We start from the raw sequence: 18160 nt of genomic DNA, 5'->3' as shown, positions 1-18160 counted from the left end.
CCCTAGTGAGAACAGCATTATTGTTTATCAAATTACATAACGCAGTCATGAGCTTCTCATACAAAAATCTCTATCTTTATTAAACTCACGTACTAGTGTATTATGTTGAATACTTATTCCTATTGATTCATGTTCCTGACTAACTTCTGATAGAACCTGGGTTAAACTCTGGCGAAATCCTGAATATGTCTGGAATAAATCCCGGCTATGCACTGATTAAACCTTGTTTGAACACAATATAAACTTATTTAACAGAGCGAAAGAATATGCAAAATTGTGATGACATTTCAATCGATCATAGTACTATAACAGGAAAAAATCAAAGCAGAGAATAGTGAAATAGGAATTTTAAAAAAGAAAACCCATTCGGAAGCAAGTTGCTAATTATTAGCAACAATAACCATACTCATTTATGAAAAAATCCAATTGTTCACTCGTTTATAGGTCGTTTGAATGTCATGATTAGATTACAGCGACACCACGTTGACATTGGACAGACTTCCAGTTTCTGCCGCTGAGCAACCGAGTGAGAGCCATGTTTTGCGGCCCAGTTTCATTGGAATAATGAGTTTTATTTTGAAACGTCTAAATTCTGAACAAACCATTGTTCTTGACCGAGAATGTGTATGTTTCATTTGTTTATTATTGGAATGATTATTTTGTTTTAAGTTCGTTGCGAGCCAAGTTTACTGCGCATCGGGAAATTTTGAGGTTAACTTGTGTTTTTTTTCAGTACACCTGTGGACGCGATAAAAAAAATAACATTGTGTGCCTTAGCCCAGTGGTTTCACGGTCTCACTGCATATTTGTCCATAAAGATGATGGACTCAACATTTTTGATTTGGGGGTAAGGACAAATTCGATGGAATCATTTGGTATTTAAATGTTTAATTTTTTTTTGAGGATATGTTGGAGTCCGAGGTGGTTACATGAATTTTTGTGAAGAGATTTTTTATGAGACAAAGGGGAACTTACCAAAAAGGCCCTAATGTTAACACATTCAGTTCTGTTAAAATAGAAAGTAATCGACGTTCTCATTTCTTTTTATTCCTTTACCACTGGCTGATACAAAACTTAATTCCAACATCAGTTGATTCCGTTAACATTGAATGTCAATTAATTTTTCAATTTGATATGGAAATGGAATCTCTAAAAATTATGAAAATTTAATTGAAAATTATGTTTCAATTCGTTCAAAATTCAATTCAATTTGAAGAATTTTTACGAAAATTCTCAGCAAACGCTCTTCAGATTTCAATGAGTTTATGGATTTTCTGATTTTTGTTGAATATTAATTCTGAACTTGAAAAAAATCCAAACTTTCTTGCTAATTTGTAAAACGACATTATAATTCCCATTGATTTTATGACTGAATGTTTTATTATAATTCTGCAGTGCTGTAGAAAACAAGAAAATTTCATTTGTCGAGGCTAACCATACTCATTTCTGTTTTCAAAATTATAGTATTCTTGCCAAAAATTTTCAGAAAATTTTCACATTTTCTAAACAATTTAACATGAACGAAGAGAAAACATGAAAAATATGGATTTATTTGTCAATAATTTACAGCCAAAACCTGAAAATTCAAAGGCGTGACTTGAATTTGAATAATTTTTAATAGTTAAATCTTTCCTTTTCACAATTAATTTGAAGATGCAACTATTCATTAAATGCTCCATATTTCTTACATATGAGGAACTCCTATGATTTTGGATTCTTGACACGAAGGGAAATTCAATCGTCCGCTCGAATGGATTTATTTTTAAGAATTTTTAATTTCCGAAATCCCAATTTCCTCAACGAATTTGAAAGTTCAAGTCTACATAAAAATTTCCAGTCTTGTTACATTGGAGAAATTCTAATTACCTTAAATTCTCAAGAAAATTAGAAATCAAATGGAACTAAATGAAGAATTTCGTTTCGAACACAATTCAAATTCAGAATTGTTGTATCTGTTTAGTGTATTTCAAAAAAAAATTTAATAGCCCTAAATAAAAAATTGAATGATTCAAGCCACAAAAATATGCGAAAAGCTTTCTCGGCACATCAGAAACACTTGACCAGTAATTTTTCTTTTTCCAGAGTGCAAACGGGACATTTGTGAATGGCTTAAAAATCACCCCAAAAGTCTACATCACCTTAAGCCCTAATGACACAGTTGGCATTGGCTGTTTCAAAGTCGAATCCTTCGAAAAACAGGATTTCGTATATCTTCTTCAACCCTGTCCAGATGATTTACCTAAAAAGAATTCTGGTCCCAGCACGAAACGTAAACTGGAGACTGACTCCACTTCGAGTGTGCCCAGAAAGGTAATAAGAGTTGAGGATCCAGTTGTTATTAGCATCGAGGACAACAGTCTCTCTGAGGAGAAGAACTCAAAAAGTCAAAATGGAGTAGAACCATCAAGTGCTTTACCCAACGGTTCCAAAGATTCTCAACCTACCACAAGTGCAGAATCGGTTTCACCCCCGAAAAGCAACAAAACACCTCGAATGATCGAAGATTATGATTCTTATGGAGATTCGAGGGAGCTCATAAAGAAGAAGCGAATATGCAAGAACACTTCAGTGGATTTAACAAAATCAGTGGAGAATGGAGTGGAACTGATGAGCGGACATCATTCCACACCACTTCCCAAGGGGAAAGAGTCGCCAGTTCTTATAAAATACGAATTGGACATCAAAGATGATGACTCCCAGCCCTGTGCTCCCGCTCCTCCCGTTCCCCCGGTGGATGAACTTTTGGCCCCTGCCGTACCCAAAGACGAGCCCAGACTCAGCTACTCGCAGATAGACTGTGACGACTTCATTGACGACGACGAGGACATCTTCTCCCAGAAATCTGTTTCATCAATCCACAATACTCCGGACAGGAGTAACACTGAAGATTTAAATCTGGAGAATAAAGATAAGCATTCTGACTCTTACACTGACTTATTCCACAGTCAGGAGAAAGAACCAGACATCATCACACTGTCTGACGATGATGATGATGAGGAGAACAACCCTTGGCTGATGAGATTGTATCAGAGTCAGATTCTCAATGAAAGTCAAATTAAGGAGGAAGAGCCTGCTGAGCCTGTACACCTGAAAGCTGCTCTTGAAGATCTCAATCGTTTGGATTTACCTGATGAAGTTGAAGATGAGGAAAAGGATAATATTGGAATTGATGAAGAGATGGAAGAAAGACTTCCAGAACCTGACAAATTGAAAGAAGTTTCGAGAGATGCTACTGTAGCCATTGAAGAACCGAAGAAGACTAAATCAAAATCGTCAAAATCATTATCGTCAAGAGATTCAAAGTCATCGACAAAATTGAAAACTCCAAAAGAATCTAAAGAACCTGCGGATTCAAAAAGATGTAGCGAATCTAAAGATTCGAAAAAGTCTAAAGAAAGGAGGAAAAGACACGAGAAATCTAGCAAATCAAGAGTCAGTATATCTAGTCACGATGATCACTCTGATGACTCTGAACGTAAGAAATATAAAGAAAAGTCAGAGAAGAGATCAAAAAAAAGGCACAGTGGATTTGTAGAAAAGCTTTCAGTAAAATCTTTCTACAAATCTTCATCAAAATCCGAGGATGAGAGTGAGAAAAGAGTTTCATCATTCGATGAGCCATCGACATCCAAACGAGACAGCACGGAATCATTAATTTCCAGGAGATTGAGCTTTGAAAAATCCCCCCTGGAGTCAAAACACGTCAAGAAAATTCCGCAGATCGATCCGCCATTCCTCAAGAAAGGAGAGAGACGAGGAGTCAGTTATGGAATTAAGAAGCTCAATTTCTCGAATGAAGGTGATGCTTCTTCAACATCATTAGGTAATGCTGATGATCTTGATGGAGATTCTAGCGATTTCCGTTCAATCGTATCAAAACCTCGGAAACTAACAGCCAAAGAGAAGAAGGAATTAGCTAATCAGGAGAAAATCATAGACGTCATCTACAAAAACGAACAGAGACGACGAAGACTAACACACAGATGGGCAGAGTGTCTTCCTCCAAGAGAACGCCGACGTTCATCCCTCTCTAAATCCCAAAGAGAGGAGATAAAGCACGACCGCAAGGAGAAACTGAAGAGGTTAGCAGAAGAGAAGAAGAAGCAATCATCAAGCGACTTGCCTGAGAAGAGAGCTTCCAAGCCAAAAGCCAAGGTCTCCAACAAAACTCGTGGGGACTTTCTTATCACAGACCAAGAGGAGGAAGCCAAGACCGACTCTACCTCCAAGAAATCCCCCAAAATCCTCACGACGACTGAAACCTCTATCACAAAGTCAAAATCCAGCAGTCCCGAGCTCCCGAAAATTCCCAAAACCCTTGGTGATAAAACCGAGAACGAAGTTTCCTTAAAACCCATTATAAGATCTCCAAGAAAAATTAAACTAATCGCATCGATTCCAGAATCAACTTCAAAGAAATTGACTTCAAAAGAGATCAAACAGATCAAAGAATCGAGTATTAAACTTGTCGACATCTGCGCTGTCACGAAGATAGCAACGAAAAAGGATAAAGAGAAGGAGAATCGTGCACCGAATGATTCCAAGAAGAAGGTCAGCTTCAACACTGATGAGCCTGAAGTTCGAGTTTTCCAGATTGATCCTGGGAATACTCTCAAGAAGTGTGTTCAGAAGGATGCCTTACTCCCTCAGAAATTCTCGAAACCTGCCAACCAGCCTTCCAATCCAGTGATAAACAATCCAAAACTTGAGGAGTTCCTGCTGAGACTATTTAACTGGAACCCAGCGTGGCTGAAAGAACAAATGGTCATCAAAGAACCTCCCCCAGTCGTTGACTATAACTCCCTGAAACCCCTCCTGTCTGCCTACAGCTCCTACGACGACTACTACAGAATAACGGCTCCATTGCTAGCCCTAGAACTCTGGAACGGGCTATCTAAGGACTTTGAAATGAACGAGCAGAGTTTAAGACATCCTCCTATCATGGCGTGCATTACCCCCGGCACCATCACCAGACAGCCTGTCCCCAACACGAAACTCCTAATCACTACGTTCTTACTGCAGGCAGTCGTGAGCAGAGAACAGATCAGCAGCCAGCAACATCCAGTCATGGGGGATCTCGTTATCTTCAGGATTGGCTTTCAAAAGAACGAAGCCAAGCAGTATCATACGATCTTCGCGTATGTCTCCCAGGTAGATCAAAGGGTCATCACCCCCTTCACAAAGTACAACAAGGACTTATTGAAACACGTCCAGAATCCTCACACTCTGCTAACGTACTCCATGATGACAAAACCCTTACCTGTTAACGTGGGGGTTGACGACGTCCAGAAGTTGATGACAGTCAGCTATCTTCGATCAAGCATGAGGATGATTCAAGCTCTTCAGTACTTACCCACATCTCCTCTCCTCAAACAAATCCTCCAGCCAACTGTTGACCAGTATCAGCTTCCCACTGTTGAAAATTGCGATTCCTATTCTCTAACAACTAAGGAAAAGCTCAATGCCAAGCAAATGGAAGCGGTGATGAAGATCACTGAGACTGTGGTAAAACGAATTCCGAAAATCTGTATGATCCAGGGTCCCCCTGGCACGGGCAAGTCGAAGGTGATCGTCAATGCTGTGACGGAAATTCTTTATGGGAATAATAGGTATCAGCATCACAAGCTGACAAGGATCCTCGTTTGCGCTCCATCCAACGCAGCAATTGATGAGATTGTTCTAAGACTGATGGACATTAGAACGAATCTCCCTAAAGACCAACGATTCAAAATGGTGAGAATTGGAAAGCAGGAGACGATGCACAAGTCAGTCAGATCCATCTCCGTCTCTGAACTTGCCAAGCGTGATGTAGAGAAGACAACAGCTGAGTACTGCAACCACCAGAATATGGAGAGCATCGAGGAAGAAAAGAACTTCCTGAAGGCCAGAATCAACGCTATCGAGTCAGAGCTAGAGTATTCCAAAAATAAAGACGAAAATTGTAGGCAATATATTTTGAGAAAATTAACTGGAGTGAGGCTGAAATACGAATTATTGACTAATCCTCGTAATAGTGAGAATGGAATCAATCCTAAGCAATTAATTAAGCTCCAGAGGTCAGCTGAAAATACAATTCTATCTGGGGCTGATGTCATCACCTGCACTCTGTCTTCCTGCTATACGAATCAGATGGAAGCAATCTTCGGTGGAAATAAGGATAAGATATCAGTTTGCATTGTGGATGAAGCTACTCAGAGTGCAGAGGCTGAGACCTTGATTCCTCTGATGCTAGGGGTAAATACTCTGGTGCTCGTTGGAGACCCTAATCAACTGCCTGCCACTGTGATATCTCAAGATGCCAAAAAATTGGGGTTGGATCAATCACTATTTGCGAGGTTGTACAATGCATTTGATGGTCAGCCTTCTAACCCAGTTATCGTACTGGATACCCAGTACAGGATGTCGTATCCAGTTGCTTACTGGCCGAATCGTTATTTTTATGCTGGAGCTTTGAGGAACGCTGCTATTTTGAGAACACTGCCATTCCATTTTTATAGAGTTATTAATTTGGCTTCCACACAGAATAATGATAGATTCTCAAATACTAATGAGGCTATATTTATTACTAATATTATTCATACAATGATGACGTATTCCAAGCTTGAGGGGTTCAATGGAATATTGAGGGTGGGTATTATCACTCCTTACAATAATCAGAAGATCATTCTTAATGCCAAGATCAGGGATGTCATGTCTGGGATGGCAGAGAATATTCGAAAGAAGATTCAGATTGAGGTCAACACTGTGGATAGCTTCCAAGGGCAGGAGAGGGATGTTATCATTATGTCCTGTGTCAGGAGCTCTGGGATTGGATTTTTATCAGATCGGCAGAGGCTGTGTGTTGCCTTGACAAGGGCGAAACACAGTCTCTTCATCTGTGGCAACTTCAGAACTTTCGAGAGGGATGACATGTGGAAGACACTGTTAGCTGATGCTAGGTCACGTGGAGTTCTCGTCGACGTGAATTATGCGGCTGGGCCAAATGTTATCAAGGGACACATTATGAAGTGATTACGTTGATTTTTCTGTTGTACATATGTGAATAGTTTAAATATGAATTTTTTTTTTACTTTTCCTTTTTGAAATAACGTGCTGTTATTGAGCTAAAATGCACAAATTATCCAAAACTTTGATAGATTCTTGCGAGTGCCGGGAACATTATTGATTATTATTGCAAAAAATGATAATAAAAATATGAGGTTTTTTCAACTGAATAGTAACTACTTTATTTATTTGTTATAGAATATATATTTTCTCGTAATTTAGTTTTAATTAATCGATGGAAAAATAAATGCTCCTGAGGTGGATCTCTTTACACATCGATGATAAAAATCACAATAAAATTCTCTATAAACTAGGTCATTTACACATATGTACATAATTAAATTTAATAATTACATCGGGGTAGGGTAACGATAGGGAAATGGATGACGAACAGTCAAAGAAAAATGTCTTGAAAACATTTTTGTGAGTAATTTTGTGGATTACGAAAGAGTTTTCTTGACATTTTTCAGTGAACCTGGAGGGTCTAGAGATGGTCACAAATTTATGTAGATTAAATTTTGCAGAAAAAAATTGTGAAGGGGAGATTCGTAAATGATTTTGTAAATATTTTCCATGAATTTTGATGAATTTTACCAAGAATTTGTGGGAAATTTTAAAAAAAGCTCTTTTGAAATTTCAAAAATATTCACAATTTTCTCTGACTGCAATTTCTTTCTGCAGATTATTTTGCAGATATCTCTGTAGGCAAGAGGTTTTTAGGAAATCACTAAGACAACATTTTGTATAAAATTTCACCATATATTGATATATTGTTTTCAAGCCAATAGCTCCAGAGATATTTGCAGAATTATGCGAAGTAAATTTTCAGACTCATCTCCTCTCACCATTTCGCTACAGACTTGCTGCTGGATTTTTTCTGTCTGTACACATTCATTATCTATAATCCATTGATAATCAAAACCAATTAAGAATCAAAGGGGTTGATTCGTCAGTTGATAAAAGAAATAAATAATATTTTACAAAATAAAATTGAAAATGAAAATTGATTCATAAAATTCCATCAGCGTTTGACGACAGTTGATTGATTTCTATAAAAAGTTATTATCAAATTTATCGTTTCGTTCTTGTATAAAAATCTCATTTGCTGTAGAATAAGGCAGTGATTGCTATTCATCGTATTGCGTGGTAAATCAATTTTCTAGATTATAGTATAAATAAAACATGAAATGTTTGATGAACAGTTGGATACCTAATGCGCGATATTACAACAGTCTGTCAGTGCTCTCCTGGCATATAAATTGTCCCAAAATACAGTAATTTATTCGAAAAATATTTGTTTCTAGTCTCAATAATGATTCCTCCAAAGGCTCAATCCCAGGGACGTTATCACGGAAATCATTACGGGGGACCATCTGATTGTCACCGTTGATGACGAGGAGCCGGTGCTTCTTGGTGGAGTTCTTGTTGGTTCCACTGAAAAAGAAAGATTTTATTTTTAGAAAGTTGTATCATTGTCGAACAATGCAGGTAAGTGATTGAAGATTCACTGCTTTTTATAATTTTCTTACAAATTTTGTTCTCGAGTCATGCAAAATTTATTCTTTCAATCATCAAAAATTTAGAAGAATAGTTGCAACAGTTCAAAAATGAGTCAAGTTCACATACACGTACAAATTACTCAGAAAATATCATAGAGAACCAAAGCAAAGATGTGAGATGTGACTATTAGTTTCAGAAATATTTATTTATAAAGCAGTCTTTATACCATGTATGGACCACAAATAATCCAAAACACATTTTAAGATCATTTTGCGACGATTTTTGAAGGGAAGTAAATTCAGAGAAATTAATTTAACGACCTTTTTGTAAAAAGTCGCATCGCCTACAAATAAAGTCTCTTGGTGTTTTTATTTCTATTCCCCAAGAAAGGTCTAAATATTTATCTTTAAAACTCCTAGTATGAGAGATATTTTTAAAAATAATCACTTAAATTCCTCTATTTTCCCACTTCACCGAATAATTATCCATTAAAGCATTTCCTTGTGAGTATATATATATATTTGTATATAAATATATACAAATACAAATACAAATATATACAAATATAAATAAGTATCGAAAAATTTGCTGCTGTTTGAAACACTCCCGATACCCGACAAAAAAATCAAAATTGAAGAATAGTAAATTTGGCTTTGAGAAAAGAAGAATAGGAAAAGTTTTGATGTTAAATGTAATTATGAAACAAGATCCTACTTGGTATCCTGGAATGTGGAGGCGACGTAATTCTCATGATAGGATCATGTGGAATGAGTGGTTTTATGGGTACCGGTGCAGGACTCGGTGAATTACCATAGCATTGTCCTAGAAGCAGATAAAAAGTACTTTAATTAGAGAAACATCGAATAAACCTTAATTAAATGCTGAAGAGAATATACATACCTTTCTTGTAAAGACGCATTCCTTCTCTACGTGGATCGATATCTCGGAGACAATGATCTCCAGCTTCCTTTATGTAAATTTCCTCATCGTTCACGATTAGACCAACAAAACACTCGTTTGTGCTTGTATCGTTTCTCATGGTATAGGTGTACATTACTCCTAGCTCTTCCCACTGGCCGAGGCACAGGTATTTGCGTTCTTGAAAAATTTCAATTTATTTATATTTTATTTTCAATTTTCTTAATAAAAGAATCATAAAATAATTCAAGATGACACATCAAAATTTTTGATGATAAATTTGCTCAACTTGAAAACATTTCCCAATATTTTTCGATAAAGTCACTCATTCTTTAGATAAATCTTTATTAGCAAAATTCGCTAATAAAGAATGACTAAAAGATGAAAATACTGTAAAATACTCTACAAATATTTTGAAAATATCTCTTAAATTATTAAATTTACAGAAACATGTCAAGAGACTTAAAATGTTGAGTGCCATATACTCTAAACAAGTTCTGTTGACAAATTCTTCGAGACCTCTTCATTATTTTATACAGGTAGAAATAATTGAATAGAGAACCAGTGTAATTGCTACGAAATTGCGTTGGCTTTTCGTCGATTTCATTGAGCAATTACACACGTTTTTTTCAAAATAGAAATAGTGATTGATGGATATTTAAAAGAAAAAGATCGTAGATGTTGATTTTTCTATACAATTCATTCTCCTGTAAAATCCTTAAATTAAACCAGAAATTTCTACAGAAACCGTCTCCACTGAAATTGCTTACGAAGTTCAACATCTCTTAATTATTTCTAAAAAAATATAAAACATTTTTGTCTAATAAAATCGTCGAAAAAAACAATAGAATTTTTAATCGAATTCCACAAGGGTTTTCTCTTAAATTTCTTCGTGCATGTACATTAAGAAAAAAATACCTAAAATCATAAAAAAATTTCTTGAGTCAAAAGAATAAATTTTCAGTGCGATGATTGCATGAAGATATATAGAACATTCCATATCAATTCAGCCACCTTCATTGTTTTAGTCTCATGAACATTAACTGATATATTCAAGATCAAGTACTGTATAAATAACCAATTTCTGTAAATGTTTATCGTCTTAGCACCCGTTTACCTAATACTCACGATAATAGCTCAAATATTCAGAAATCTATTTTGCATGCAGATAAGGGGGTTTGAGAAATTATAAAACGATTCTTTTTGTTTTTTGTTTCAAGTAGTGCTCGAATACAAATACTCTAACATCGCAAAAGTAATCATTAGCATATGTATTATTTTTTTTCTTTCAAATTAAATTTTCAGGCAAGAGCTAATTGAAAATTAATGAATTTTTGTCTTCAGAGAAGAAGATTTAAAAATCTGACTGGTCAATAGCCATGAAATGTCAAATATATGAAATCATCTGTAAATGTTTTAGGAATATACCTTCATAGAGCTCCCCAGACTCGCAGTCGGTGACCTTATAATACATGATCTCTTTTGTGAAGCAGTTGCTGCTCAATTCGGCACACGTGCCCGGTAGATCAGGTATTTTTCCTACGTAGTGGCCAGTGATGGGACAGGGAGATTCCACGACGCGCTCTAGCCCTGCGTGAGACGAATGTATATTTTCTTTTTAATTTTGTGGAATTATGTGAGGGGAAAAATTAGGAAGTGGAAGTTCGTTGTTTTGCATGAAACTCACGAGCTTGTGTCATCCAGTCGGATTTGTCCAAATGTGGATCATCGCAGAGATAACTACCGTACACAGGATTGGGGACTGTGCCTATTTTGAACTCCAGTACATTTTCACTACGCTGGCGCATCATGAGGCATACGTAAGCTTCTTGTTCACTAAAAGGAATATTAACCTAAATTAATAACTCGACATATTTTTCTATTTCGAATGACAGATCGTTTTTGCTTCCGAATGGAAGCATTGTAATCGTCCAAATTTTATGTTTTAGATTTGTTGGGTTATATCGACCCATTATGATCCAAAAAGTCCGAAAATGCAATTTTTAGACCGTGTGCGTACGTATGTGCGTATGTATGTATGTACGTATGTGGTAAAGCTTTTCTTTAATTATTCGCTAATGAATGGATGGAATTGAATCTTTTTTTTTTTTCAAATGTAGCTATTGTTGAACCCTATCAATCGCCATTAATTAAAATTCAATTCATCGATTAGTTTTTTTAATTTTTTAATTTTCTCGAAAATCCATTGTCCTACGATAATTAAATAGATGTTCTAAATTAATTGAATAATGGCTTAAAAAATTGGTTTGGATGTCCCTTTCATCGAGTTCGAACATGAAGGCGATAGCAATAATCGTTATTTCGATTTATTCGAAAATTTTCTCAAATTTTGTATTTTTTTTAAATCCAAATTCCGGGGATATCTTTCAATATCATGCTTTAAATGAATTCAATCGTAGCTTAGAATGTTTGTTTTAATGTCATTAAGTCAAAGTTAAAAGATGATTATGATAGCTGTATTGGTTGAATTGATTTTTATGATGATTGTTGAAAATTTTGAATTTTTCATGAATTTCCCTGAAGGTGAGCTTTCCGATGGTTTTTTAAAATGTGATGTTTCCAATTCATTCAAGTATTTGTAAATAAAAATTTTCTATTAACATTTTATCGAAGTGCTGAAGGGAGAGATAGAACTGCAAAACAAGCAGGGGTTCGAGCCTATCCGCCAGAAGGCATGCGACCGTTACTTTTTGTCTCATTAGTCGTTTTCTTTCTTTTATTTCTACCAATTCCATTGGTAGTAAGCTTCCGAATGGATCCGTATCGATTTCCTGTTCCTAAGACAGGCACACATACGCAACCATATTAATTCTGTTTTGATGAAACTAGATATTTAATTTTTCGATAAAATGGATTTATATAAAAAATTGAATATCTCCAAAACCACTCAACCGATTGCGCCCATCCAAAATATGAACTTTTAATATTATGAGAGCTATAATCATACCAAATTTCATTTCACATTTGCTGTGCCTATTTTTCCTCAAGTTATCGAGTGTACAAGACTGAAAAACAAGGATTTTAATGAAAAGACAGAAAAAGGGGAATATCTCGAACACTTTGCATGAACAGGTATAGATGTTTTAATTGATCTCGGTAGAGGACACCAAGACGAATACTTTGAAAAAAAAGTGGAATCGGTTGCAAAGTTTTAAAGATATTCAACATAATAGATTTTCAGAAAATGGTGAATATCTCCGAAACTACTGGTGCGATTGAGCCCGTCTTCAATACAAACCTTTGTTATCACGGGAGGAAGATTCTGTCCAAATTTCAAGTCGATATCTCGAGTTTTGCACACGTTAGCGCGCGTACAAGGATTCTAATAAAAAAACAGCAAAAGGGAAAAACCTCAAAAACTTTGTATGGACGGGTATATATGTTTTTGTTGATTTAGGTAGAGGACATCGAGACGAATATTTTGAAAAAAAAAATTTTTTAATCTGTCCAATAATTTTAAAGATATTCGTGAAAAACGATTTAAAAATGAATCGCTTTATCTCAAAAACTACTCGACCGATCAAGCTGAAATTATCCACAGAGTTAGTCCTCATTAAGACCTATAATCTGACAAAATTTCAAATTTTTTTGAATGATTTTAGCCACTTAATTACTCAATTTTCTAAAAATTGACCATCGGGAAGTTGGCGGTGGACATATTCACATACAGACATGGTCGCCAAACTTCGTATTTTTACGTTTCAGACTATTCTACATAATTTCCAATGAAAATTAGAGAATGTGGAAAACGGACGATTACAAAGCTTCCATTCGGAAGCAAAAGACGATGGGTTGTATAGAAGAAAGGGGATAATAAGAATAATGATGCAGATAATATTCAACTAAGTTGAAAATCTAACAAAATTAGGTAAAAGGAAATCTTATTTAATTCAATAAAATGAAATAAATAATGAATCATACATGATAGAAGGAAATGATGTGCAAAATAACTATTCGGAAGCATATTGCTAATTTATTAGCAAAAATAGCTATACTACATACAATACAAGAGCAATTCCCCGCTTGTTTGATTAGTTTGGATGATCTCTCATTTACTGAGGCTCAGTTTTTTAGTGTTAGGTGATGGTGACAAAAACCTCTCTTCCTTAAGAGATCGTATAATTTATGATAAAAATATAGGAATTATAGTGAAATATGATTTTAAACTCGAATATTTAATTTAAAGATGCATCTGATTGTTTAGACGTTTCATATTTAAAATTTTTTACCAATAGTTTTTTATTAATTCGGTTGATAGCAGTTCAAAACAAGAAAAATTGCAACTTTCCATTCAATTCATTCTGCAGAGATTTTTGGAATTGATCCATTTAGAAGAAAAAATTAGAAGATCCATCTCATAGCTCATGAAATTTTTCTCTTTAAAAAAAGAATGTAACATTTTTTGTCATCAATCTATTCCGCCATCTTTGACTTAAGAATTATTTCATTCGAAATTTGAATATCTTTGAATTATGTATGTACGCGTTCCGATTTAAAAGAGGAGGACGAAGTGGATTCGACCCGCGACGCTTAATCATTTCTCTTACAAAAATTTTCCGTTCAATACGATAACATGAATGATACATTTTATGCCCTAACTCTTCAGTGGGAAAGCCATGAAATAGAGAATATTACTGGCCCATGGAATGACATATTGTGGCTCGGGGAAATTTCATTTCTACGAGAATTTTCGCCAGAGGGGCAATTAATTTTTACCGGATTTTCGATTGATTTCTACCGTGCTGGTATCAGATTTCTTTCATTACTGGTTATTATTTAATACAATTCAATTCTTGATATCTTTGCGTATAACCCGAAATATTAGGATTTTCAGTTGATGACAAACGTTACATTTTGTTCAATCAATCTCTATTTATCCCCCAACCCGTCATCTTAGAGTATCTCGGTCATGTATGTGATGACCACGATACACTATAAAAATAAAAATTGAATGAAGGGTAAAACAAGAGATATCCTATTATCTCTTTCATTATTTCAAAAAATCTATTATTTTCAAAAACAATATGGATAATGAATGAATATTAATCTTCTATGATGGTAACTTAGCTTATCTCGAGACACGCGCATTTCATGCGCGCGGAGTGTGCGCTCATTTCCTGGATCTATAAAATTTAACATTTGCCCTGAATCCTTTTCCCTAACAGAAAAAACCCCCATTTATTTTGGAGTTATCTCCTTTCACCACTACCCAACAGACTTGCAATTTTTATTTACCAAATTGCAAAAATAAATTCTCTCATTACTCCAAAGAAATCCTTACCAGTGATCTTTAGAATAAACCACGTATCTCCCAGTATTATCATTGGAATCAACAGTGACAAAAGTATAGCTGTGGTATCCATTCAGATCGTTGAATGTCATCGTTCCATTAACAATCAGGGACTCCTCCCACTCACCTTGCGCCCACTTGGGATACCTGTAATCATAAATTCCCATTAAAATGAAAATAGAGCAAAAAAATACAGAATAAAAAACTAATAAAAGTAGTAATTGAAGTCACGTACGATGCCAGATGTGACGAAACATAAGACGGTATTTGCTTCTGATTGGTCGCCTTGCTCAGAACAAGTGTCTCATATCCACTGGTTGAATTTTCAAGATTCTCAGTGCAGCTAGAATCACTGCTGAATGCCAAATACGTTTTCCCCTGTTTATTATCAACGTGATATAGCTATAATGATACGAATGGATCGTTAGTATAAGTGTTTGAATTACACTTTCATGTTTGAGATAGTGAGAGAGAGGAAGAGTGAGTGACACTGACCCCACATCGATATTGCGGCCGACGTTCACCCCCCACTCTAGTGTCCAATAGTGCGATATAGCGAGAGCCGTGGGGTCCACCAGGCCAGCTTCCCAGGCAAGTAAAGGTAATGTCTGGAAAATGAAATGTCTCATGAAAATTTATTCAATTATCATTAATTCAACATCGAACGATTAAACGAGAATTTGTGACACTTATTTCACTTTTATTACATACGAATATGATATTCAGGGTTTATTGAATTTTTAATCATCAAATTCGTGAATGAAATTGCCTGAGAAAAACATGCATGTGAATCATGGATAATCAATGTTCAATTAAATTGCGACAAATCAACTTATTAATACACTCCTCTCTTATGAATCAATAGAGGAGAGCGGTGTAGAATGGACACCGGGGTAAATTCGAATAATATGAAGGTGTGAAATGAAGACAGGTGTGATGAGACTTTCTGTAGTTCTGAGGTCCACCCAATCTCACTGCTTATTTTTTGTATCACTAAATTGTTTGAACTTCCGAAAACTCTTTTCTTTGGCACAACACCAATTTTCGGTAAAACTGTGAATACGAACAAATCTGTTATCATTTTGTAAAAATGAGTTTTAGGGTGGCAAATTTACTGTTTGTAAAATATTTAGACAAACGATCGTTAAATGGGTTAAAATTGTCATTTTTCCATTATACCGCGAGTTTTTTTCGAAAAATAGACTGCCTAATTTTTTTTAACTTGTTAAAATGTCTCTTAAAGGTTGAAAAGGTAGAATCAAACTTAGAATTCCAAAGTTTGAAAACGATTCCAATGAAAAAGAAAAACTTCATAATTCGAGATATTTCCAGAAATGCCAAATAATCAAGTTTTAGAGAAAGATTTTTTTACAATTATAAAATTATACTGAAGTCAAAACTGATTGACGAATAATTAAACTAATGTCCTTCAAAAGAGATTAATAATCAGCTCAGAGAAAAATTTTCAAGTACTACGAAGAAGAATTTCAAGTTTTTGCTCTCAATGGGCTAATCAAATGAAAAATTTTATTTTTTCATCAATAAAATTATTCAATGAAATTGAACAAGAATTCGTAACATCAACATCAGTTCTATACCCCGATAATTATAACTGATAACTCATCGAATTACTCGTAAACATTTTTACGACTATGTTAATCTGCAATAACTCCAGCAAGGAATTACACATGAAACACAGATAAAAAATAAAGAACGAGTAGAAACATTCAGTCCTCAATTTATCGATTCTCTTAGCAAATTAATGGGCAACAAGATCGAATTATTCCGTCTCATCCCCTTCGGAATAATCATGCCTCATGAATGCAACCCTGATCGCTATCACTATCACCAATACGATTAATACATGTTACCATTATTGGTTTTGCGGTTACGAGCATACAAATAAGACAATCACATAAGCAAACGAATACGAATTATCCACGAGTATCCGATGCTCACTTAGATCGTTCGACGAGCTGGTTCTGTTAGCACTGAGCATCGTACCATGATTTTCAAAGGAGCATCTCTTGAACTGCAGCCGAAAGATGGACCCATCTGGACAATTTTCCAAGTCTGATGAGAATGTATTGCACTCAACTTTCTCTTCGGACCCATCATTGATATCGTACTTGAAGTGATATCTGCCGGCTATTGGACAGAATTCATTTCTGATTGGAGCACCACCGAGTTCCTTCGTTCCTGCAACACAAAGATTTTCTACTATATTCAATCTAATTTCAAGTTGAATTAAATATATTTACGAGCGGTTTCTCCAATGAATTGTACAATTAATTGATGAAATAATGTAGCGTTAATGGATGTCTCTGTTTTCTACATTGAGAAAAGAATATATTTTTCTGGAATGGATCTATCTACGATTAGGAAACTTATACGTTGGTCAGTATCAAATTTATTAGCTATTTTGTGAATAATTGTAAAGATATAAATTAGCAGAAAAAATATTTGAGACTCACTTAACAATTATTCGATCTTGTAATTTATTACTATAAAAACTTGGAATCCGTATAGATACTCAATTCTCTTACCAATTGTCAATTACCAATTGAATTTTGAATTGAAAACTGGATTGATTATCCTTAATAGTTGTACATTTGTGCCGAATAAGAAATATTTTGATGTCTCCAGAAAAGGTGAAGAAAATGATAATTTTTTTGACGATTTTCAAAGCTGATTGATGAGAATGCGAATGTATATTCTTTTAGCTTGATATTCAATAATTCTTATATGAAATTGTACATGATCTCTCATGAACTTCATTGTTAAATCAATCTATGTGATAGTTTTTGAGCCTCAAACTAAAGATATTCCTATCCAATATTTTCTATAATTCATAATTAATTTAGTCCAAGGTTCACAGAATTAATTGATTTGCATTCAAATGCTTTAATATGAAATTGGATGATGTGATTTCCAGTTATTGAATTCATATTTCCATCAACGATTTTTCTATTCGGGAACATCCCTTTGATGCTTTAATTAGGGGATTTCCTCGTTGATAAATTACAGCATTGTTTAGAATAAGTAGACAATGTTTTCTAAAAAAAGATTCTAGAGAAGAATGAGAAAATGATCCACATTCCTCACTATCATCATCTTTGATCAAATGGCGTAAGAAAAGGAGAATCAATTGAGAAGAATTTTCGATGGGCATTGAGGTTTGGTCGAGAATAGGCGCCACGATCAATCATAGTTCTTCCCATGGAAAGGGTCTATCCACAAAGCATTAGTATCCAGCGGCCAGGCAGGAAGTAGCTGAAACTACACACCACATTCCTCCCTTCTTGTTTCTCACGTAAAATGGTCCCTTCCACCCACGTCTTCATATCGCCCCTTCATCTCTCAAGCCCCCCCCCCCCCCCCCCCCCC

General features: G+C 35.2%; 2 protein-coding genes across 4 annotated transcripts in view; one reads left to right on the top strand and one right to left on the bottom strand.

The window, feature by feature from the left end:
• The first annotated feature begins 522 nt into the window (after window positions 1–522).
• LOC107044527 (probable helicase senataxin) lies at window positions 523–7214 on the top strand. Its single transcript, XM_015266440.1, has 3 exons — window positions 523–624; window positions 734–847; window positions 2083–7214. Exons 1-3 carry the CDS (start codon window positions 565–567, stop codon window positions 7009–7011), a joined length of 5103 nt encoding a protein of 1700 aa, XP_015121926.1. The 5' UTR covers window positions 523–564; the 3' UTR covers window positions 7012–7214.
• Window positions 7215–7626: 412 nt separating this feature from the next.
• Window positions 7627–18160, bottom strand: part of LOC107044529 — a 103542-nt gene continuing 93008 nt past the window's right edge. Inside the window, exons 4-12 of one of the 3 annotated variants that reach the window (XM_015266441.1) lie at window positions 16733–16972; window positions 15269–15381; window positions 15009–15175; window positions 14765–14920; window positions 11150–11298; window positions 10891–11076; window positions 9445–9642; window positions 9259–9366; window positions 7627–8478 (exon numbers count right to left, since the gene is read on the bottom strand). In XM_015266441.1, coding sequence (XP_015121927.1) covers window positions 8351–8478; window positions 9259–9366; window positions 9445–9642; window positions 10891–11076; window positions 11150–11298; window positions 14765–14920; window positions 15009–15175; window positions 15269–15381; window positions 16733–16972 — 1445 coding nt within the window. In that variant the 3' untranslated portion in view covers window positions 7627–8350. The remainder of the gene's footprint in view (window positions 8479–9258; window positions 9367–9444; window positions 9643–10890; window positions 11077–11149; window positions 11299–14764; window positions 14921–15008; window positions 15176–15268; window positions 15382–16732; window positions 16973–18160) is intronic. The other 2 variants (XM_015266442.1, XM_015266443.1) reach the window with 2 other exon arrangements.

This window comes from Diachasma alloeum, unplaced genomic scaffold (assembly GCF_001412515.2).
Source record: "Diachasma alloeum isolate Michigan unplaced genomic scaffold, Dall2.0 Dall_scaffold_00755, whole genome shotgun sequence".
Taxonomy (NCBI): Eukaryota; Metazoa; Arthropoda; class Insecta; order Hymenoptera; family Braconidae; genus Diachasma; species Diachasma alloeum.
The sequence above is the reverse complement of the archived record's forward strand: the minus strand, read 5'-3'. Positions and strand labels throughout refer to the sequence as shown.